This window comes from Bos grunniens, chromosome 11 (genome assembly GCF_055505025.1).
Source record: "Bos grunniens cultivar Pamir isolate PY7600 chromosome 11, Bosgru_T2T1.0, whole genome shotgun sequence".
NCBI lineage: Eukaryota > Metazoa > Chordata > Mammalia > Artiodactyla > Bovidae > Bos > Bos grunniens.
In genome coordinates, this window is record NC_141175.1 from 100,171,494 (window position 1) to 100,194,780 (window position 23,287).

General features: G+C 44.2%; 1 protein-coding gene and 1 long non-coding RNA gene across 3 annotated transcripts in view; one reads left to right on the forward strand and one right to left on the reverse strand.

The window, feature by feature from the left end:
- The window catches only part of SLC9A2 (solute carrier family 9 member A2), a 91,224-nt gene extending 69,868 nt beyond the window's left edge, over nucleotides 1-21,356 (reverse strand). Inside the window, exon 1 of one of the 2 annotated variants that reach the window (XM_086327902.1) lies at nucleotides 20,819-21,356. In XM_086327902.1, the coding sequence (XP_086184028.1) occupies nucleotides 20,819-21,098 (280 nt within the window). In that variant the 5' untranslated portion in view covers nucleotides 21,099-21,356. Of the gene's footprint in view, nucleotides 1-4,793; nucleotides 5,005-20,818 lie in introns of those variants that run through there. The other variant, XM_086327903.1, reaches the window with a different exon arrangement.
- Nucleotides 20,314-22,644, forward strand: LOC147363671 (uncharacterized). The gene is made up of 2 exons (XR_015137358.1): nucleotides 20,314-20,482; nucleotides 21,932-22,644. It is a non-coding gene; the product is annotated as an uncharacterized LOC147363671 (long non-coding RNA).
- The last annotated feature ends 643 nt before the right edge of the window (nucleotides 22,645-23,287 follow it).

Here is a 23,287-nt window from a genome sequence, read left to right on the forward strand (position 1 = left end):
CAGGCTCCTCTGCCCACAGGACTGCCCAGGCAAGAATACTGGAGTGCATTGTCATTCCCTCCTCCAGGGGATCTTCCTGACCCAGGGACTGAACCCATGTCTTCTGCTTGGCAGGCAGATTCTTTACCACTGAGCCATATGGGAAGCCCATATGTATGTATATATAAAGACTATTATTTCTCTGGATTTCAAGAAAAATCACAAATTGAAAACAATAACAAGCTATTCCTTCAAATGACAGAGTTCTTCGGCCCCAACCTTGGAGGTGCCTGGGAGGAACCAGGCTCTGACCAGGGCTAGGGTGGCCAGGAAGATGCTCCTGGAACTGGATCCCTTGGATCACAGGTCCTGGGGGTGCGGGGCTAGCAGACACACCCAGGGCCGGGGGGGTGCCACGCTTCTGCTGCCCCAATCAGTCCAGGGCAGGCAGGTCACAAGGGAAGTTCTCTGGGCTGCTAAAGTGGCTAAACCATGGTGGTGAACTCAGGAACCACAGGGCAAAATAAATAGTCCACTGATACAGCCCCCTCATTCTGTGCCTTGTGGTATTTCTAGAACCCTCTAGAATCTCTTTAAAATCTATTCCAATGAAGGGACAAGCTTGGGCCACATCTGCTAGAGGGCTACCTCTGTAGTCCAAGGGGGTCACTCTTTGTCCAGGAACTGTCCAAGAGACTGACATGAAAGAGACAGCTAATAGAGTCTATGTAAAGTACACATTTTATATACTGATCTTGTCAAAAGCAAATTGATCTCTTCCTTTCCAAGATAAGAATTGTCCTTGAAGTTGGAGGAAAGAGAAGACAGTAAAGAAATGGTAAATAGATAAACAAATACACACACACTGTACTTTTCTATAATCCTATTTCTCATTTCTCACTTAGAGTTATTCATGGTTTTGAATTTTATATTCAATTGTTTACCACTAACTAGTTTTCAAAAAACCGAAACCAATTATGTACTTGAAAGCCTTGATTACTTCCTGCCAAGGAAGTAGATTACTTAGAATGCCCTGGTAATGGGTCACATTCTCCTTTTTGAAGCTACAGCTGGGAGGGGACAGGGGGATGGGTCCCAAGGATGTTCAGTTCTTGCTATCAGCACACTCAGGGTCTAGGACAGCCAACAGAGGAACAATGTGAGGCTTGTATCATATCAATTCGGCAAAATACTCTGTGAGCAAAATGCAGTCGAGGTGGAAGACACAGCCCGCACCATGCAGACAGCCTGGAGACGACCACCCCACGGCCCACTTGGCTTCCCTGGTGGCTCAGCAGTAAAGAATCCACCTGCCGATGCAGGAGACACGGATTCGATCCCTGACGTGGGAAGAGCCCCTGGAGAGGGAATGGCTACCCACTCCATTTTTCTTGCCTGGAGAATCCCATGGACAGAGAAGCCTGGCGGGCTGAAGTCCAGAGTCTCCAAGAGTCGGACACGACTGAAGAGACTGAGTACACAGAGCCCACCAAGGCAGCAGCTCTGCCCCAGGAAATAAGTGACACTGGACAAAGTATTTCTGCAGATGCAATGCCCTGGGATGAAATACATGCCTCCCAACACCAAGTAAACTGATCCAGGGAGTTTCTAACACAGCCAGGTAGGAAACAGGATCCCTGATGGCAAAACGCTGAGTGTGAGCCCTGGCCACACTGAGTATTCCTATTTAGACAAGTCTTCAGGTTATGTTTCATGTGAACCGCAGCACTAAGTCATCACAGAACGTGCTCTGCATTCATTCTGCCTGGCCCACTTACACTGTATGGCTATGAAGCAGATCCCAAAGCCCTTATTCTATGCTGGGCATTTTTTTTTTTTTAACATTTATTTACCGGACTGTGCCAGGTCTTAGTCATGGTATATAGGTTCCTCAGTTGCCGCATGCGGGATCTAGTTCCCCAACCAGGATTGAACCTGGGCCCCCTGCATTGGGAACACAGGGTCTTAGCCACTGGACCACCAGCCAAGTCCCTCCACATCTTTAATTTTACTGAGTTTCATCTCCTTGTGACTCTGGACCCTCATCTTTTCTCTTTTCCTTTCTCTTCATTTTCCATTTCAGTGATAGAAGGGGGTTGACCAAGAAAGGATCAGGTCTGAAAAAATCATTCTGATGGTAAAGACTTTCCAGTGTGCAGGGATTGTGTAGGGGGAATTTCAGAATTCAGGGACTTAGTAAGTTCTGGTGACTGTTTACAGAACAGACCCTTTGCAGAGCCTGCTAGACCGGAGCACAGAGGGAGGAAGCTCTGGGCTGGGGGAGAGGTGATAAGATTCTGTAACCTAGATTCAAAACTGTCCGTGCAGGCCAACAGCTGAAAGCAATTTTTATTTTAACCCCCGTGGGTTAGATGTTAAATCCTGGCATTTGTCTTTCAGCCCATGTGTTAGTAAATGATTGATGCTGCTTTTGGGTTTTGCCGTTTGCCCACTGTCATTGTTAAGCTCTACGAGGCTATTCAGGAAGCCTACCCCACCCACCCAACCACCTTGTGCCCGGGTTTTATTTTCTGTTTGGTTTTTAATCCTTGAAGAGCCCGCCTTCTAAATAAACTGACCACTTGCTTAAAATAAGTAGATCAAAGGGTAGGAAAGGAATCCACAATTGCCAGTAATTGCTCCCTGATTTCATTTTTCAATCAAGTGGTTGCTCATATTCAATCACCAGTGATTTGCATGGTGGGGACCTATGGGTACACTGGAGCCTTGGGCTAAACTAAGAGACTTCCCTATTTGGTAAATTACACTATTTTCCAAACCATCTAGAATCATATAGCACGTTCATCTACTTTGCCTCCTCTCTGGCTTCGGATTTTTATCAGCTCTTTGCACAACCAAGTGTCATACCATTTGCCTTTCATTGCAAAGACCGCCAGGGTTTCAAGGAACATCAAGACGTTTGCATCTTAAGGATCCTTATGTAGAGTCTTACCGCTCCACCTTCTTCATATATTATGTTTCATCAAAATAGCAGTCCAACCTACTAACACACTGAGGGGGGAAATGGAAGACTGGAGTCCTGCCAGTGATGCACTTTCGTCCACAGATTTAGAATTAGCAACAACTCCCCTGGTGTCAGGGACTTCAAAACTCAGAAGTGAAAACAGCAAGATCAAATGAAAAAAAAACAGCAAACAAACAAAATCGCTGGGGAGTGAGTGAGGTCATTCAATACATACATTAACTATCCAATCAACCAGTCCTTTCGGCAAAACCAGTAGCACTCTTGAGAGAGGTTAAGAATAAGATAAAACACAATAAAGACTTCCAGGAAAAGCAACATGGATGATAGATATGAAACAACTGAAAATATAAAACAATGTAGACATCCTAAGTTTTATCTCTGAACACACCAAGCTCCACAGAGGTAGACAGACACAAAGATACATGGTTTCCATCTCAGGAGACTGTACCCTGAGGAGGGAAGGACACTGAGTCCAGCCTAGCCAATAAACAGCCATCTGTCAGATAGTGACACAGAGCTCTGCAGAAACTCAGCCGGGGCCACAGGGCGCAGAGGGACTGGGGCTGGAGCTTGCGTGCAGGCGTATGTGTTTTCTAATTCCCTGAAAAACATAAGCTCAAGCTAGAGGCAGCATCCTCCCTGCCTTCCAGATAGTTCACCAGAGAAGTCTCAAAGAAGGATGCTCATTCTCCCAAGTGAGAACAGCTGGTACCAACGGTATCCTTCCCCATCCAGCACAATGGAAACTCCAGTCAGATAGGAAAGAGGGGGCTGGGCTGGGATTTCTCATCGTTCCTCCTCCTCACCATTTTAGTGTTTTCTTAGAGAAAATGTACACTCAGCCAATATGCAATTCTGCCTGAGGATGCTGGTGATAGAGAGGGTCGTGTGCACGCTAAGTCATTTCAGTTGTGTCCACCCCTTTGTGACCACATGAACTGTAGCCCGCCAGGCTCCTCTCCATCTGTGGAATTCTCCAGGCAAAAATACTGGAGTGGGTTGCCATGCACTCCTCCAAGGGATCTTCCCAACCCAGGGATCGAACTCACATCTCTTTATATCTCCTGCATTGGCAGACAGGTTCTTTACCATTAGCACCACCTGGGAAGCTGAGAGAGGGTCGGTGGGTGGTTTTAAAATTGCAGTAATGACTCTGAGTAGCACTTTGTTTTAAAACTCTTTCCCATCCAGATTTCTAAAGGAATACTATTTGTATTTGTACAAATAGTATTCCTTTAGAAAGGGACTTGAAAATACGCTGAAAAAACATGTTTCCCCTGCCCGTGTGTGAGCAGACTTGTCTAGGGACCTTGATGACACTGTAGACCCAAAAGCTCAGGGGGTGTCAGGAGGAGGGTAGGGAAGACAGGCTGCTGATGCAGAGAAGGGCTCACCTGACCCCTGACCCTGGGCGTTGGGTTTCAAGACAGGAACCTGGGATAAAATAAAGAATTTTCTCTTTCCTTGCAAATTAGCTTACAAAAGCAGCATGATGGTTTTTTAAGGATAGGCAACATTGGACATTGAAATACACACAATTTAGAGAGAAACCTACACATAACACCAGCACCTGGAGACAGGAATGTCTAGGCAATCTGACAACTGGCTACAGAACCACTGGACAGAGAGACCTCTATGGCGTAACACTGAGGCTCCAGAGAAGGAAACAGGGCGTCTGCTCTCATACAAAGGCCAACCACATCTCAAGGTCTCTCAGGGAGCAAGTTTTCTTAAGTGGATAAACTCTGTCTCAACAACCCAATCAGGAAGCTACAGTAAGTCTACATACAAACTGTCAAGTTGTGAACTTCCAAAGATGTGAACGTACGTATGGTCCCAGCAAGGAACCAGAAGCTGTGCCATTAACGTCAGGCATGAGTGAAACTGCAGCTCGCCCTCCGTCTCCTGTTGCTGACGATCCTTCAGCTCTACCATCTCCCACCTCCTCCAGTCAGTGACTCTTCTTGCCTGTTCTCTCGATGCCAGCCTCTGGATGCCAGGTATCAGGCTGTTACAATGGTACTTTTCAAGGTACTGTACTGTAAGATTAAAAATGATTTATTTTTTGTGTTTGTTTTTTTATGTATTATTTGTGCAAAAAGCATTTATAAAGCTGTGGCAGTACAGTACTGTATAGTCGATTGTATTAGTTGGGTGCCTAGCCTAACTTTCTTGGAGAGAACAAACTGGGCTTATGAACGCTCTCTCAGAATGGAACTTGTTTGTATGCAGGGGACTTACTGTACTGTCATTATCTACAGATGAAATAACTGAAGTTAGAGAGGTTCATTAACTCACCCCTAAATCCACAGCTAGTAAGTGGGTGCACTCAGGTTTGGGGCAACAGAGCCTAAGGCACCACTCTGAGCTGGTGCAATAATAGCAGATGCATTGTAAGTGGGGTGACTGAGCGAACCACCATACAAACTAGTATATTTGAGAAGGAAAGGGCACAGAATTAAGACATGCACTAGGGCAACAAACAAACCATGGACAGTTCAGGACGGATGATTCCCTTCAGGACCACGTGATTAAAGTGAGCAGAAACAAAAGCATCTCTAAATATTACTTAGTTATTTAAACAACGATTGTTTATTGAGTACCTACTATGAGCCAGACATTGTTCTAGACAGGGAGTCAGTAAGTAAACGCCCTTCCTGCATGACGCTTACGTCCTGAAGTGTCGTTTACATGTGCACGTGTGCAGGTACATGTGTACGTGTGTCTGATTTAGTAAGTATGTATGCATTTGCAGCGGTGAAACAGATTCAACATCTTTTCTCCTGTAAACCCGTTGAAACAGAACTTTGTCCTATTAACATTTACACGGTGGCTCAATTTATATGGGTTGAACCTCTAACCTATGAATCTCTAACATGTTAAATACATATTAATAAATAGCTTTTATTCAGAGACTTCACATATTTAAAGAAATGTTCTACTCTTATGAAATTCTTTTTTTAAAATTTTTTCTATTGGAGTATAGTTGCTTTACAATGTTGAGTTAGAGGGGCTATATGTACACACACACACACACACACACATATATCTCAAAAGGAGAAGCAGGTAACAGATCATGAGATGGTTGGATGGCATCGCCAACTCAATGGACATGACTTTGCACAAACTCTGGGAGGTGGAGGAGAGCCTGGTGTGCTAGTCCATGGGGTCACAAAGAGTTGGACATGACTTAGCAGCTGAACAACAATGTACACATATAGCTGATTCACTCTGCAGTACAGGAGAAACTAAATACATACTTCAAACACACGTTCAAATTCTACAATCCCTGAGTTAGGAGGTGGAGAAGGCCAGACCAAGATTCAGTTAGGGAGGTGGAGAAGGCCAGACCAAGATTCAGGAAGTCTAGACACACGTTGAGGAATTCTAGACACACATCGAGGAATTCTAGATGCAAGTTGAGGAATTCTAGGGTTACGGGGTCTGCCTTGTCGTAGTTTTCTATGCTAACTCAGCAGAGTCACCATGTGTCACACTAACCTTAACTCTGCAGTCACAACTTGCTTTCATGTATCATTTCAGTTGGTTCCCCCAGTGATCCTCATTACTGTCTAATTTTACAGTGAAAATCTCAGACAGTCCACATGAGATAAAAAGGTTCAAGCGGGACCTCAGTGCAGGTCTCTGGGTCCAGGTTAAGGTTGAATGAAACCAGGCCAGTCAAGACATTCTGGACACCATGGGCAGATTTCCAAACTTCATAGCCTTCTCCACAGAAGGCAGGCTGCCAGGGCGAGACACAGGGGAGTGCCCAAGTACACTCCCCATGAACCCACCTCTCCCATGTAATAGCTGTGACACCTAAGCTCTCTAAACCTGTTTCCTCACCTACTTTTTGAAACTGGGGATCGTAATGGTGCCTGCCTCCAAGAGTTACTGTGAGGATTAAAGAGAATACTGGGTGTAAAGCACCTGACTCAGATTCCTGGCATGAAAAAAGGCTCCATCGTGAGCTATTATGACTCCATGAAAGAGGCCATCATACAGGGCCTATCAGCCTCTCCCATCTCCACCCTCTAGGCCACAGGGGAAGACACTGCCATGCTGGGGTGCGTAACACAGCTCAGGTGTCCCAGCCCACGCATTGCACGAAATAAGCTCACGAATCGGGAGTCACAGGACCAGCAGGGGCAGGATCTCAGGAATACGGCAGAGGGGTGCTTCTTGGTCCTGGGCCTCAATGAGGAATGTCCATGGTTCACAAACCCTTTAAGTGGCCTCAGAGTGCTTCCAATGCAGGGCGAGTATGTGTATGTACTCTGTTTCATTATCAGTCAAAATTGCTAAGTTCAGTTGTGAATTTCGTTTCTCTTTCCTTGACACATGAGCCTCTGTAGGCCAATACTAAGGAATAACATGAAATTCACCTTTAAAATATGACTTCTGTCCTTGTTGGTTATCTATGTTATTAATATATATAGGAGTGCGTTATCTGTTAATCCCAAACTCCTAATTTCTCTCTCCCCCGTCACCCACTTTGGTAACCGTAAGTTTGTTTTCTATGTCTGTGTTTCGTATAGTAGTTCATTTGTATCATTTTAAAGATTCCACACATAAGCAGTATCATATATTTATCTGTCTCTGTCTGGTTTACTTCACTTAGTATGATCATCTTTAGGTTCATCCACATTGCTGCTAATGGCATTATTTCATTCTTTTTTATGGCTAAGTAGTACTCTATTGTGTGTATGGACCACATTCTTTTCACCCATTCATCCGTCAGTGGACGTCTAGGTTGCTTCCATGCCTTGGCTATTGTGAACCGTGCTTCAGTGAGCACTGGGGTGCATGTATATTTTCAAATTATGGTTTTCTCCAGATATATGCCCAGCAGTGGGGCACATGGTCACTCTCTAGTTTCCTAAGGATCCTCATACTTTTCTAGATAGTGGTTGCACCAATTGTACAGCACAGAGAACTATATTCAATATTTTGTAATAAGCTATAAGGGAAAAGAATCTGAAAAAGGATATGTGTGTGTGTGCATGCTCAGTTACTCAGTCCAGTCTGACTCTTTGGCAACCCCATGGACTGTAGCCCGCCAGGCTCCTCTATCCATGGAATTCTCTAAGAAAGATACTGGAGTGGGTTACCATTTCCTCCTCCAGAGGATCTTCCCGACCCAGGGATCTAACCCAAGTATCCTGCATTGACAGGAAGATTCTTATCGTGGTGCCACCAGGGAGGCCCACGTGTGTGTATATAACTGAGTCAATCTGTAGTACACCTAAAACTAACACAACATTGCAAATCAACTATACTCCAATTAAAAAATCAAATTGAACTAAATTTGAAAATATGATTTTTTCATGACCACAAGGAGAGCTTGTAGAGGGATTCCCATGCCCTCCCCTGGAACTACTGGAGAGAGAAGAACACACACATCTTCAAACAGGAATGAATCTATAAAAATCAAGATCAGAAAGCCCTTGGACACCGATGAACAATGTGCAGGACTGTTGCAGGAAGTACATCAATTATGACTCATTACATTTAAAAGATGTAATTGCAAGAGAGTAAGCTGTAATTGTGTATGTCTCATTTAGCATGATAAGACGCCCATGTTCACACAGCTCTTTAATATAATGAACACATGTTTCTCTTGGCTTGTTTTCTTTTGCTGTAAAAAGTAAAATCTTTGTGACGAATATTTTCCTTCCCTACAGAGTCTTTCACGTTATCCCTATGGAAATATTAAACAGCCAGAAGCAGATACAGATCCCTACTTCTATCCTTAAATGCGAGAACCAAGTAGGTGAAGACCTGCCAGGATCACAAGACAATATTAATGGCAGAACTGCAACTGAATACTGTCTTTCTACCTCTGACGTTACTCTGCCAACAAAGGTCCTTATAGTCAAGGCTATAGTCTTTCCAGTGGTCACATACGGGTGTGACAGCTGGACCATAAAGAAGGCAGATCGCCAAAGAATTGATGCCTTCAAACTGTGGTGATGGAGAAGACTCCTGGAATTTCCCTGGAGAGCAAGGAGATCAAACCCGTCAATCTTAAGGGAAATCAACCCTGAAGACTTGTTGGAAGGACTGATGCTAAAGTTGAAGCTCCAGTATTTTGGTTATCTGATGCAAACAGACAACTCATTGGAAAAGTCCCTGATGACGGGAAAGATTGAGGGCAGAAGGAGTAGAGGGCTTTAGAGGATGAGATGGCTGGATGGCATCACGGATGCAATGGACATGAACTTAGGCAACCTTCGGGAGTTGTTGAGAGACAGGGAGGCCTGGTGTCCTGTGGTCCATGGGGTTGCAAAGACTCAAAAACAATTGGGCTACTGGAAAAGAAAAGCAACAACAACAATCTCTGACTGGGAGACATCTTTTCCAAAAGTAGGTCCAACACATCTTCAACTGCTGAGCTACTTCTCTTCAAGTATGGTAACTACAGGTCAAGAGAAAAGTCAGGTTAACTCAAAGTGCGATGAGAGTGACAATGAAATTCTCCTTCACAACCAAAGAGAACAGAAAGTAATGAAATAATACTTCCAGATGATAAGGCGTCCCCGATGGCTCACCAGGTAAAGAATCCGCCTGCAATGTAGGAGACACAGCGGACGCGGGTTCAATCCCTGGGTTGGGATGATCCCCTGGAGAAGGCAGTGGCAACCCACTCCAGCATTCTTGCCTGGAGAATTCCATGGACAGAGGAGCCTGGTGAGCTACAGTCCATGGGGTCACAGAGTCTGACAAAACTGTGTGACTAATCAGTAGCAGCAGATGATAAATGGCTATCATTTCAGCTCCTATAACGCACAAGCTGGTATCAAGATTGCTGGGAAAAATATCGATAACCTCAGATATGCAGATGACACCACCCTTATGGCAGAAAGTGAAGAGGAACTAAAAAGCCTCTTGATGAAAGTGAAAGAGGAGAGTGAAAAAGTTGGCTTAAAGCTCAACATTCAGAAAACTAAGATCATGGCATCTGGTCCCATCACTTCATGGGAAATAGATGGGGAAACAGTGGAAACACTGTCAGACTTTATTTTTTGGGGCTCCAAAATCACTGCAGATGGTGATTGCAGCCATGAAATTAAAAGATGCTTACTCCTTGGAAGGAAAGTTATGACCAACCTAGATAGCATATTCAAAAGCAGAGACATTACTTTGCCAACAAAGGTTCGTCTAGTCAAGGCTATGGTTTTTCCAGTAGTCATGCATGGATTTGAGAGTTGGACTGTGAAGAAAGCCGAGCACTGAAGAATTGATGTTTTGGAACTGTGGTGTTGGAGAAGACTCATGAGAGTCCCTTGGACTGCAAAGAGATCCAACCAGTCCATTCTAAAGGAGATCAGTCTTGGGTGTTCTTTGGAAGGACTGATGCTAAAGTTGAAACTCCAGTATTTTGGCCACTTCATGCGAAGAGTTGACTCATTGGAAAAGACTCTGATGCTGGGAGGGTTTGAGGGCAGGAGGAGAAGGGGATGACAGAGGATGAAATGGCTGGATGGCATCACTGACTCGATGGACGTGAGTTTAAGTGAACTCCGGGAGTTGGTGATGGACAAGGAGGCCTGGCGTGCTGCAATTCATGGGGTCGCAGAGTCGGACACAACTGAGTGACTGAACTGAACTGAACTGATACTCTGTGATATAATCATTCAAGAGAATACTCAAAATAAAGACATTTTCATACAAAGATCAGGAGAATTTATCAATGGAAGCCTCCCTTCCCAAAGTATCCACTAAATTACACATTTCATTAAAAAGAAAACAATCTGGAAAAAAGAGGAAACAGAAGAAGTAACAATGAAGAAAAAATGGTAAGCATGTTTAGAAATCTATGTAGACATTGTTTGCAAAAATTAAAAACTAAGTCGTGGAGGAAATTAACTACAAATCAGGTCTAAATTATAAGGTAAAAAGATATAATTCTGAAATTGGCAGATAGCAGGTAAAATTTTTTTAATATAAATATTATTCATGAAGACAACAAACAATAAGAAAACAGAAAATAATATGTTTACTGTGATCCCAAATATAATTTTCACATTTTACATATATTAACAAACTTAATTCTCACAACAGCCTAGGACATGGGCACTTTTACTATCCCCATTTCACCAAAGGGTAACTGAGCTCAGAATTTCAGTTATGTACCAAAAAATCATACAACTACAAAATTATGCAAGAAAATGTTCCTGAGATGTGAGCCAAGGCAGACTGGACTGGGTCCTGTTTACTCAGGTATCTTATTAAAATTGAAATGTAACCACAAAAAATATGGAAAGAGAATATATGATAATATATTAAAAAATGAAGGGAAAACTTGACTCAGCGAAAATATGACAAGAAAAGAGAACTGAAGAGACCAGGTAAAAGTGTAGTAAACAGACGGTAAAGTCTGAATATATCATTATGCACAACATACATAATTATGCTTCTCCTTAAACTGCAGATATTTGAAATTTTAAATTAAAGATAGAAAGTCTACTCACATGTGGTTTAACGAGACACAGCTAAAGGAAAATTACCCAGTTGCTTTGATATGATAATTATGGTTAGGGAAAAAACATGTCTGGAAAATATAGGTGTGGAAAACATAGATACAGAAAAAAATACATGTGCAAAATGAAGTTTATTTTGAATAGCAATAGGGATATAAGAAAAAACAGACTTTGAGCCACAAGAAAAATGTTTAAAATAGGGACATTAATGAGTAACCTAATAAGTAAAGGAAGGATTTACTCAGAAGATTTTAACAATATTGAGCTAGTAGATACTTAATAACAAAGCATTAAAATATTAAAGCAAAAAATAACAAACTTACAAACAGCAATTGACATCACAGTCTTAGAGAGTGGTTTTAATGTACCCCCAGAAACTAATAGACAAAATAACCCAAAAAATTGGTAATGCTATTTCATATCTGCACTCCATAATTTGAAATTTCATCTAGTCCTCTGCGTGTATGCACATATGTGTGCCGGTGTATGTGTACAAGTGCCTGCATGGAATGGAGAACACACAATCTTTTTCAATCAAAGCTTGAAATGTAGTTTTAAATGACCACCTATTAAGTCAGAGTGTGTGTGTGTGTGTGTGTGTGTGTGTGTATGTGCGTGCACTCAGTTGTATCTGACCCTTTGCAACCCCAGGGACTGTAGCCTGCCAGGCTCCTCTGTCCATGGAATCTTCCAGGCAAGAATACTGGAATGGGTTGCCATTTCCTATTCCAGAAGATATCCCCAACCCAGGGATCGAACACAAGTCTCCTGCGTCTCCTGCATTGGCAGGCAAATTCTTTACCGCTCACCCAGCTGGGAAGCCCCATTAGGCCACAGAAGATGTCTCAATCAATATAAAAAACCAACCAGGTCTATATAACCAAAATGGACTAAACTATGAATAAAAATTTAAAAATAACCATACATCTCAAAATGTTTATTACTATAACTCAAACTACAATCCTAAATACTTATTGAGCTACAATAAAAAAATCACAAGGAAAATGTAAAACACTGAGAATTGAGCTAAAGTAAAAACTCTATACGTCAAAACCATGCAAAGCAACTGAAACAGGATCAGAAGGATATATTTCTAGCCTTAAATACGTATATTACCATTCCTCTAAATTATACACATTTGGATCATGAGAATTCATCTTTAACAAGAGTTTCATTTAATATTCCTATTTCATCTCAGGAGGCATTTATTTGACTTCATAAAGACCAAACTGTATTTTACAGGTCCTGATGCATCATCAACAGTCATGTTTCCAGCTTTACCACTAATGTACGGTGTTAAGTTCTCCTCAGAATACAGATGGTTTGCAAGTTAAAAGCAGTAATGATTTCACACCAATTATTAGGAAAGTGCAATTTCATTTGCATCATCTCCCCGAATTCTTTAGTCTTTACCATTTTCTTTATTGCTATTATTATAACTTGCAATAGATAAATTTACATAAATTTAGAGTACCATGAATACTTTTTATTTTTATTTTATTTTTAAAAAGTTTTTATTGGAGTATCATTGATTTAAAATGTTGTGTTAGTTTCACGTGTACAGCAAAGTGAATCATATATATATATATATGTATATACATATGTATATATATGTCTCCACTTTTTTTTAAAGATTTTTCCCCATACAGGCCATTAGAGAGTACTGAATAGAGTTCCCTGTGCTATACAGCAGGTTCTTATTAGTTATCTATTTTATACATAGTAGTGTGTATATGCCGGGCTTCCCGGGTAGCTCAGCTGGTAAAGAAGCCACCTTAAATGCAGGAGACCCCGGTTTAATTCCTGGATCAGGTAGATCCCCTACAGAAGAGACAGACCACCCACTCCAGTATTCTTGGGCTTCCCTGGTGGCTCAGACAGTAAAGAATCCACCTGCAAAGTGGGAAACCTGGGTTCAATCCCTGGGTTGAGAACATTCCCTGGAGGAGGGCATGGCAACCCATTCCAGTATTCTTACCTGGAGAATCCCCATGGACAGAGGAGCCTAGTGGGCTCTGTGGGGTCGCAGAGAGTCAGACACGACTGAGTGACTCAGCACAGCACAGTGTGTATATGTCAATCCCCAATTCCCAATTTTATCCCTGTTCACCCTAGTCAAGGCTATGGTTTTTCCAGTAGTCATGTATGAATGTGAGAATTGGACTATAGAGAAAGCTGAGCGCCGAAGAATTGATGCTTTGGAACTGTGGTGTTGGAGAAGACTCTTGAGAGCCCCTTGGACTGCAAGGAGATCCAACCAGTCCATTCTAAAGGAAATCAGTCCTGATGTTGAAGCTGAAACTCCAATATTTTGTCCACCTGATGCGAAGAGCTGACTCATTTGAAAAGACCCTGATGCTGGGAAGGATTGAAGGCGAGAGGAGAAGGGGACGACAGAGGATGAGATGGTTGGATGGCATCACCGACTCAATGGACACGAGTTTGAGTAAACTCTGGGAGTTGGTGATGGACAGGGAGGCCTGGCATGCTGCAGTCCATGGGGTCGCAAAGAGTCAGACATGACTGAGTGACTGAACTGAACTCACCATATCCCCTGGTAACCATAAGTTTGTTTTCTACATCTGTGACTCTTGTTTTGAAAATAAGTTCATTAGTTACCATTTTTTTAGATTCTGCATATAAACAATATCATATGATATTTGTCTTTCTGTGTCTGACTTACTTCACTCAGTATAATAATCTCTAGGCCCACCCATGTTGCTGCAAATGGTTCTTTTATGGCTGAGTAATATTCCATTGTGCATATGTGCCATATTTTCTTTATCCATTACTCTGTTGATGGACATTTAGGTTGCTCCCATGTCCTAGCTATTGAAAAAGTGCCACAATGAACATTGGGGTGTATATGTCCTTTCAAACAGAGCAATCAACAAAGGATTAATCTCCAAAATAGAGTATCATAAATGTTTTGTTTATAACATAGTCTCAAGTGTCAGTTTTCCACAGCTGTGAATTTAATGAGAATAAATAAATAGCCATATTTTGGACAAGATGATGACAAGAAAATGGCTCAGTAGGAGTTATAACAACTAAACTATTTAAATATCTTTGTCCACTTTAATAAGACTAATGTCATATAGCCATGCCAATTGTGGAGCTTGTCAGTTCATAAAAGTATTCATCACTGAAAATATTGAAAGTAATGCTAATTATGTTTTCAATTGTAACTGTTTTTTCAGCGATTAATAATCCTTATAAGTTTGGAGTCAACATACTGGAAAACAAGTAACTTCAATAATTAATGAGGTAAACTTTCAATTCAGTAATTTTTTAAATAATGACAAAATACACCCTAATAAAGTAGAAGTAACTAAATAATAGAGAGCAGAAATTTATAAATTAGAAGCCAACCAGAATGCAATTCTTTGAAAAAGAATAAAATAAATAAACTTCTATGAATTTTGATCAAAGTAAAGAAAGATAAAAATAACAATGTTAGGAAAACTAAAGTAGAACTTAAATACAAATAAAGTGAAGATTTTTTAAATCATGAAAAATAGATTTCTTCCCATAAATTTAAAAATGCAAATGAAATAATGACTTTCTAGAACAATAAAAACAACAAAACTGACCTAAGAGGACATAGATAAGCCAACAGAACAACAAACTTTAAAGCAATTGAATCATTAGTGAAAATATACCCATACACAAACCAACCAATTCACCTGGTTTACAGGTAAGCTTTTACAAGCCTACAAAGTACAAATAAGTTTATACAAAAGGTTTTCTGTATACCTCTTTAGGACTTCAAGCTATGGAAAAGAATTCTGTAAAAGACAAAGCATCTCATTAATGATAAATATTATTCTCATTTTTAAAGTTGACCCAAAGACCAACATTTTTGGTAGGAAATCACCTGCTGTTATCTTAAAAAGTACAAAATTATATCTGTGGTAGAGTGCAGTGATAATTCTAGAAGACATGTGAAACGATCTTTAGAAAGACCCTTGAAGTCATCCTTTGGACAGAAAACAGGAAAAGTATGGTCAGCCCAATAGGAAGAGACGGTGGCTTTGAGAAAGTAAGAAATTAGACTTCTTCTTTGAGCTTTATCAGGAACAAACACATGTCATCAGGAGCACCTGGCTTTACAGGTGTGTTCAAAGTGAGACGTGGTTCAAATAATAAATGAAAGGCATGAGCCTCATCCACTGACCAACCAGTTGGTGAATACGCTTCAGGAAAACCAAATGTAACAAAGAGAAACAGATCAAAGGCAAGGATAGGTTTTTCCAGAGATCAAGATCTCAGTAATCAGGTGGATATTAACTAAAGAAACTCTCTGGTTTCATATTTAAATTCAGAACTGCCTGGAGCCCAGAGGAGAAACATTCATGCACCAAACTGCTTTGTCTTCCCCCTCAAATAACAATACAAGTTATTTCATTTCAAGACAACAGGATGAAGAGAAGACAAAAATTGTGCACGCTAACCCAAGTTCAAGGGCAAAGGTGAGAGATGACACCTGGAAGAGGCAAACAGGCCAGCTTCTCATGACTGCAAGAGTTGACAGAGTGTCTGGAGATCCACTGAGACAAACTAGGCAGCTGTGCTGCTCTAAACAGCAGGGGACACACTGCTTTGTCCCAGGACCCTGAACAGAGTTAGAATGTATGCCCAAGTTCACCCAGTCTAGGACAAATCCACTAACCCACTTCTTGGGCAAGGAATTCAGAGGAGACAAGCTTAGAATGAACAGGTTTCCCAGGTGGCTCAGTGGTAGAGAATCCGCTTGCCAATACAGGAGTCATGGGTTTGATCCCTCAGTCAGGAAGGTGCCCTGGAGAGAGAAATGGCAACCCACTCCAGTATTCTTGCCTGGAAAATCCCATGGACAGAGGAGGCTGGCAGGCTACAGTCCACAGGGTCATAAAAGAGTTGGACATGACAATGACTAAATAAGCAACAAACAATCTTAGAACACACTAGGAAATTTTTCCTTTCTTCATCCTCTGGCTACCTATTATTCCAGGCTGTAGAACTCCATCCCTGTGTCCAGGATTTACCAGGCAAACTGAGCAGTTATAACTGTTTAAAAAAATCAAGTCACTCAAAATATAAACATCCAAAGTGAAAGAACAATTAGAGTTCAAATGCACGAGGATCTAAGTGAAAAAAATTTCGGGAGATCTTTCTTGCCAAAAACAAAACAAAACACAACTTTTCAAAGGTGGAGCGAATCTGCTGCGTTCTTTTATTTACTTAACCCACTTCACACACACACATACACATCATCATCATCATCAATTTAGGAAACTTTTCAACTACAGAACTTTCTTTTTGATCAAGTCACGGGAAAGTGGACTGTCCCTGATAATCAAGTTGTTGTTCAGTTGCTAAGTTGTGTATGACTCTTTGCAACCCCATGGACCAGGCCTCCCTATCCATCACTATCTCCCAGAGTTTGTTTAAACTTATGTCCATTGAGTCAGTGATGCAATCCAACCATCTCATTCTCTGTCTCCCCATTATTTTGCCTTCAATTTTTCCCAGCATCAGAGTCTTTTCCAATGAGCTGACTCTTCGTATCAGGTGGCCAAAGTATTAGAGTTTTGGCTTCAGCATCAGTCCTTCTAATGATTATTCAAGGTTGATTTCCTTTAGGCTTGACTGACTTGATCTCCTTGCAGTCCAAGGGACTCTCAAGAGTCTTCTCCAACACAGTTTGAAAGCATAAAGCTGGATCATTCAACACTACTAAAAATGCATTTTCTCACTTCTGATTGAAGTATTTCTAAGGTTACAGTAGACAGCAATCTAGAAAATGATTCTGAATTCACCACTGGAAATGATTTCAACCTCCTACAAATGCTATTAGGTGCCTCCGTGGGGGCAACCTGTGATCCATATTCAGCTTAATCACTAGCAATGTTCCTCCATGTTCTCTGGGGCAGGTAAGCTCAGGTACGCTAGGTACACACTAAAAAAACTGCCCCAAATGCAAACCGCGACATTTTGCATGAGTTAACACTCCCATTCCCCCATAGCCTCACATCTCCCTGCACTGACTGCTCAATTCATCACCCCACCCAAATATGAGTTAATCACATCATACAAGTCCTGCCAAAGTAATAGTCTTTCCAGAGTGTACATGCTAAGTCGCTTCAGTCTTTCCAGTGCAAAAGTTCAAGTAGAATCTGATTGACCAGACTACTGTTTAATGGGCTGTAAAAATGTCTTAGGTACCTGCACAGTCTTCCCTAAAGCCAAAAAGAAAGTTTAGGGCCTTGGGGACAGGGGGGCGGATCCCCGGGCATTTTATAGGTCTTCTAGGAACAGAGCTACAGCAGATGGACAGGGCTGGACTATATACTGGAAGAACCTAGAAAAGACCCCAAGCACTAGCTTGTGGCTCAGCTGGTAAAGAATCTGCCAGAAATGCAGAAGACTCTGGTTTGATTCCAGGATTGGGAAGATCCCCTGGAGAAGGGACAGGCTACCCACTCCAGTATTCTTGGGCTTCTCTGGTGGCTCAGATGGTAAAGAATCCACCTGCAATGCGGGAGACCTGGGTTCGATCCCTGGGTTGGGAAGGTCCCCTGGAGGAGGCCATGGCAACGCACTCCAGATTCTTGCCTGGAGATTCCCCATGGACAGAGGAGCCTGGCGGGCTACAGTCCATGGGGTCACAGAGTCAGAAACAACTGAACAACTAAGCACAGCACTAGCTTATCCTTATTTCTCTGAGAACCACACCCTCAACCCACCATCTCTACTCCACTCAGACCCTTCTGGCCAAGAGACATGAACATCATCTGTTTCCATCTGGATGCCGCATCACATGCAGAAAGGAAAGAGGAAGCTCCAAATTTGGAGGAGGCAGAGAGATGGGCAGAACAGCAAAGTGCCAGGGAATATAAACACATCTGGATGAGAAAACTGCCAATGGGAAGATAAATACATCCATGAGCTCACACAAGCAACAATGCCTTTTAATAAAACACTGTACAATTAACATGATAAGGTCAAATAAGATAGATAGATCATGACAGAAAAACAAAGCAAGTGTTAAAAGGCAACCTGAGATAAGAACACTTGGAAAAGGCGGAGCCTAAGACAGAAGCAGAAAAAGGGGAGAGGCGGCCCAGTCCAGAGGAAAAGGAACCATAGTGCCAGAAAACTGTCAAGAGTGATTTCTGCTTCTCTTCCACCACTTCTGATGGTGACAATACTCAGTACTCACTGCATGCCCAGCTGTCCTATGAAGGTTATACACATCTCTTCTCATTTAACCCTGACACCAAACAAGCCTCCAGGGTAGGCAGGAAGATGAGACATTGAGCAGAGCTGGGTGAAATTCTGGCTCACCATCTGGCAGCAAGGTAACATCTCCATCTCTCAATTGCCTTGCATATGATATGCGGTCATCATTTCTGCCCCGGATGATTGTTAAAATTAGAGATAATGAACTTAAGTGCCTACTAGCGGCTGTTATTAGAGTGAGTGATCAGATGAAGATAATCAAGAGTGAGGAACAGAAGAAAGAGCCACAGTTGAATAAAAATGGCAACAGAGAAGCAGTCATAGAAACAGAAAGGAAGCACTACGCCAGGGACAAAGATTCAGACAGAGAAAAAGAGAACAGAGAACACTTGGCTCTCCGCTTTGCGTGTCTGTGCAAACTGTCTGAGTTTTATTTTCCACCTCCACCAAGCAGGTATATACTATCTGCCCTTCCTACCTGGCAGGGTTGCCCTGAGGACCATATAAGGAGACGAGCACCTGCATTTACAAGGACAGGCAACACTTTTATGCAAATGTGCACATCTGCTTAATACATGGAGAAATCCTTACCCCCTTATTCCATTTCCCAAGGGAAATTAAAACATTCAACCAGTTTTAATGTTAAAACCGGGCAATTACAGGCTGTAAAGTCTTCTTTGGGCACCGTTAACAGAATCTGGTTAATGTAATCTAACATCCAAGATTTGGCTTCTTCCCTGCAACTTGCACCATCTACAAACTTGTTTTGCGCTTCCCTCTCAATTTATGTCTTTGTTTATTCCTCTCTGGAATGTTGTTCCCTTTCATCTGCGATGGACCGTCTTCTAGTCATCCCTGAAAACCTAGTTGAAATGTTTGTCCAGCATGAGGAAGTGATTCTCTTCTCTCTACACTGCATATTATCTTTTCTGAATGTCTTACTCCATCTAGCATTTTTATGGATTATGATCACTGGGCTGTATGCCATCCCCTCCCCCCAATCTTCAGGTGTGAGGATGCCAGCAATGTGTCTTTTTATCCTTTATGTAGACCTTAGAGCATGGGTCTTTTCAAGGGGCAAATGTATAAAACATATGCAATAATGCATAAATTCTGTCCACCAAACAACTTTTTGGAATCATTACAACAGTAACTGCTATATTCTAAGATTAAAAAGTATATACATATAAAGTAAAAATAATATAAAGCACCACAAGCATAATAAAATTTAAGTGGGGTGAAAATAAATGAAGATGAATGAATAAGCCAACAAGGTCCTACTGTATAGCATAGGGAACTCTGTTCAATGTCATGTGGCAGCTTGGATGGGAGGGGAGTTTGGAGGAGAATGGATACAAGCATATGTACGCCTGAGTCCCTCCGCTGTCCACCTGAAATTATCACAACATTGTTAATCAGCTATACTCCAATACAATAAAAAAAAATTTAATTTTTTAAATTAAAAAAAAAAGGTGAGAAAATAGATTTGGAGATATATTTCCAAATGAGAGTTTAAGGTAGTTTTTGAAACTTGGGTTTTTTTAAACATGCAACTGGCTTCACTGGCCTTAGTCACCAAGAAAATGCTTCCTGGAGAGCTGTCACTCTCCAGCCTTGGCCCAGAGGAGGGAAGGCACAGGGCCCCTTTCCCAGACACCCTGTCGTGCTGCAGGCACTCAGGTGCCCCTGATCCCCTTTTCCAGACACCGCAGCAGTGCGGGCCGGGGTCTGCGTCGCTACCAAGGCGCATCCATCTCCAAGCATCAAGGGCTTCGACCATTCTAGCAGCACTGATGCCCTGCTCCCAGTAAGTGAGACCCCAAATTTCAGCCCACTCCCCTCCTCCCGCAATCAACAGGTCTCCACTTTGCCAGAGGGCTGTCACTCGGCATGCCAGGCAGAGGAAGCAGCGAATCGCTAAGTTGGTTACAGGTTGCAACTCCGGGGCTATTTCAAGGCCAAGTTCCACAAGAACCAAAGCATAAAGCTGCTCCCCCCACACCCCTCCCCCGGGGAGGGAAGGTCCCTTTCGGCGAGATGAAGCCGCTCTGTCGCCCCTGCCCGGGTCCCGGGGAGGCGGCCACGACCCAGAGGTCAATTCGCCGCGGCCCCTGCCCCACCCCCGCGGGTCCGGCGCGCTCACCGATCTTGGCCAGGGAGGCCAGCAGGATCCACAGGGTGATCTCGAAGGGGATCTGCACGTGGGGGTAGTCCAGGGTGAACACTGGCAATCGGCTCTCCTCGAACGGCGTCGTGCCCGGAGCCACCACGCTGGCGGGGCTGGGCGGAATGGAGCTCGTGCCCCGGGCCCGCGGCGCGTCCAGCAGGGTCTCGGCTCGGGCGCCCGCCGGCCCCGCCGCCTGCAGGAGCAGCAGCAGCAGCAGTGGGGCCTGCCCTCTCAGCCCAGGGCCCGCCGGCTCCATGGGCGCTGCTCCCCGCGCCACTGTAGCCCAAGCGGTCGGCCCTTCGTGCGCTCAGCGCATCGCCCCTGAGCCGGCAGCGCTGCCCGCCGCCGCCACGGGGCCGGGAGTCTGCGACGCACCGGCCCGGTCCCTGCTGCGAGCAGGCGCAGCGCCTGGCGGGCGCGCACGGGACACTCGAGGCCACAGCGCGGACCCTCGGCGCCCTCAGCCGCCCGCCGCCGCCGGCCGCCGGCCCATGTCCCGTCCGCCGCCCGCCGCGGCTGCAGGCCCGGCCCCGGGCGGCCCGCGGGCGGGGGCGGGGCGGGGCGGGCGCGGCGCCCGCGGCCGCTGGGCGGGAGGACCGGCCCGGGGCGGGCGCGCGACGCACCTGCCGAACCCGCGGGCGAAGCGGGGCCCGAAGCCGCGGGGGCGGCGGCCGCGCTCGCCTGGGGCCCACGCCGCGCGGCGGGACCGGCCAGCCCCGGAGCCGGGGAGCTCTGGGCGCACGGGCCTCGCCGGGCGCGAGGTGACCGGAGCTGTCCCCGCCCCGGAGGCCGCGTCGGGCATCCATCCAGGGAAGGGGCCGGCGCACCCACGCGGCGCGCGGGGGAGACCCGGGGCGCGCGCCCGGCGCGGAAGGTCTAGAAAAGTCTCCTGGGGTCCCTCTTCCTATATTTCGCCAGGTCGTGCCTGGGGCACTCTCTGTCTCTGTCTCGGGGCGCCGTGTTCCCGCGCTCCCACCCGAGCCTCGGCTTTTCTTTACCACCGAGCACGGCTGTCAATCGCCGGACCCCTGTCGGTTCCACTATTCTTCCCGCCCCCGTCACAAAAAAGGAAAACATCTCTGATTTCAGGCTTCGAGGTGTTCACGTCCCGGAGCAGCAGAACCATCATTATTTCGTGGAAAGCCGGTGATTTGCAGAGCTCAGATGAACCCGCTCGGCTAATTACAGGACAGGCTGTGGTCTGGAGAGCGGAGGCGAGGAAGTGCGGTTCCCCTTCTGGATCGGAAGGAGCCCCGTCTGCCCGCTCACCCGGTCGTCCTGGTTCTGAGATTCGGAGTGAGCGCAGCGGCCTCGCGGGAGTCGGCCTTGACCTTGCTGCCTGCCATCCGCTGTCGCAGCATCTTTGTCACCAGGAACTGAAGGCTCCCTGAAAGCAGACAAGTGGTCACTTCAGTACCTGAAACCGTTTTGCCTTCGTTAGGAAACCAAAATCTTTTCTCATTTTGTTAATGCGTCCAGACATGGCTCCTGCTGTTAAACGCCCTGAAGCTCAACATTCGAGGCAGATTTTACTTTCAAAGTTCTAACATAGGGAATCTGAAATGTCAGCAAAAGGGACAAGGGAAAAAAAAAATTCCTTGACCTGAACAGCCGTTTTCAGACCTTGGAAGAAATGAGGAGAAACAAGTCCAGGAGAAAAATAGGAGGATTCTAGCAGAGGGCGCAGAACACTTCCCTTAATACTTGACAGAACATATCTGTTTAAAAAGTGCAACAGAGTAGAATTTAAGGATGGTCTATCCTCTGTAAAAAATAATAATAATAATTGAGCCATCCAGAAATCTGCCTCCCCCTCTCTATTGGAAATTGTCTGGAAATCTGCTGGAAATTTGTGTTAAAATGTGAACTTAGCATTTCCTTCTAAGGGAAGGAGCAGCAAATAACTGCTTTTAAAAAAGCAAAAGTGTATCTCCACATGGGAAGCTCAATGCAAGGTATTTTTTGTGTGTTGTTGTTAATCACCCTGAAAACCACAGACATGCTATACCCATTGTACCCATTTTATGTGAAGAATTAGGATGAAGGAAGGTAAAAGCAAACAAGCAAAAAGACTTACTCAAGCAGGGGTCTGAAAGGAATTCCAGCCCAGGCCTGTCCAGGTAACACTGGTTCCATCCCACCTTCCACCCTGTGACTAGTTGCTCCCCAAAGAGTAGGTTACTTCCTTAGGGGCTTTCAAATAGAATAGTGGAGATTCATTTAGGAAATATCCCCGAAAGCTGTAGCAGAATAAAGTATTATTTCCAGTAAGCGAATCAGGCCAGTTGTACACACTGAGTGAAATAATGGTAGGCCAAGGGCACATTCTGACAATAATTTCTAGGAGTCTGACTCACATAATCTATTTAAGGATAATGGCACCCCAGAACCAGGATGATGAAGGTCAGATCTACGATTCTGGGACCTTCCTGCCCATGGGAGCTG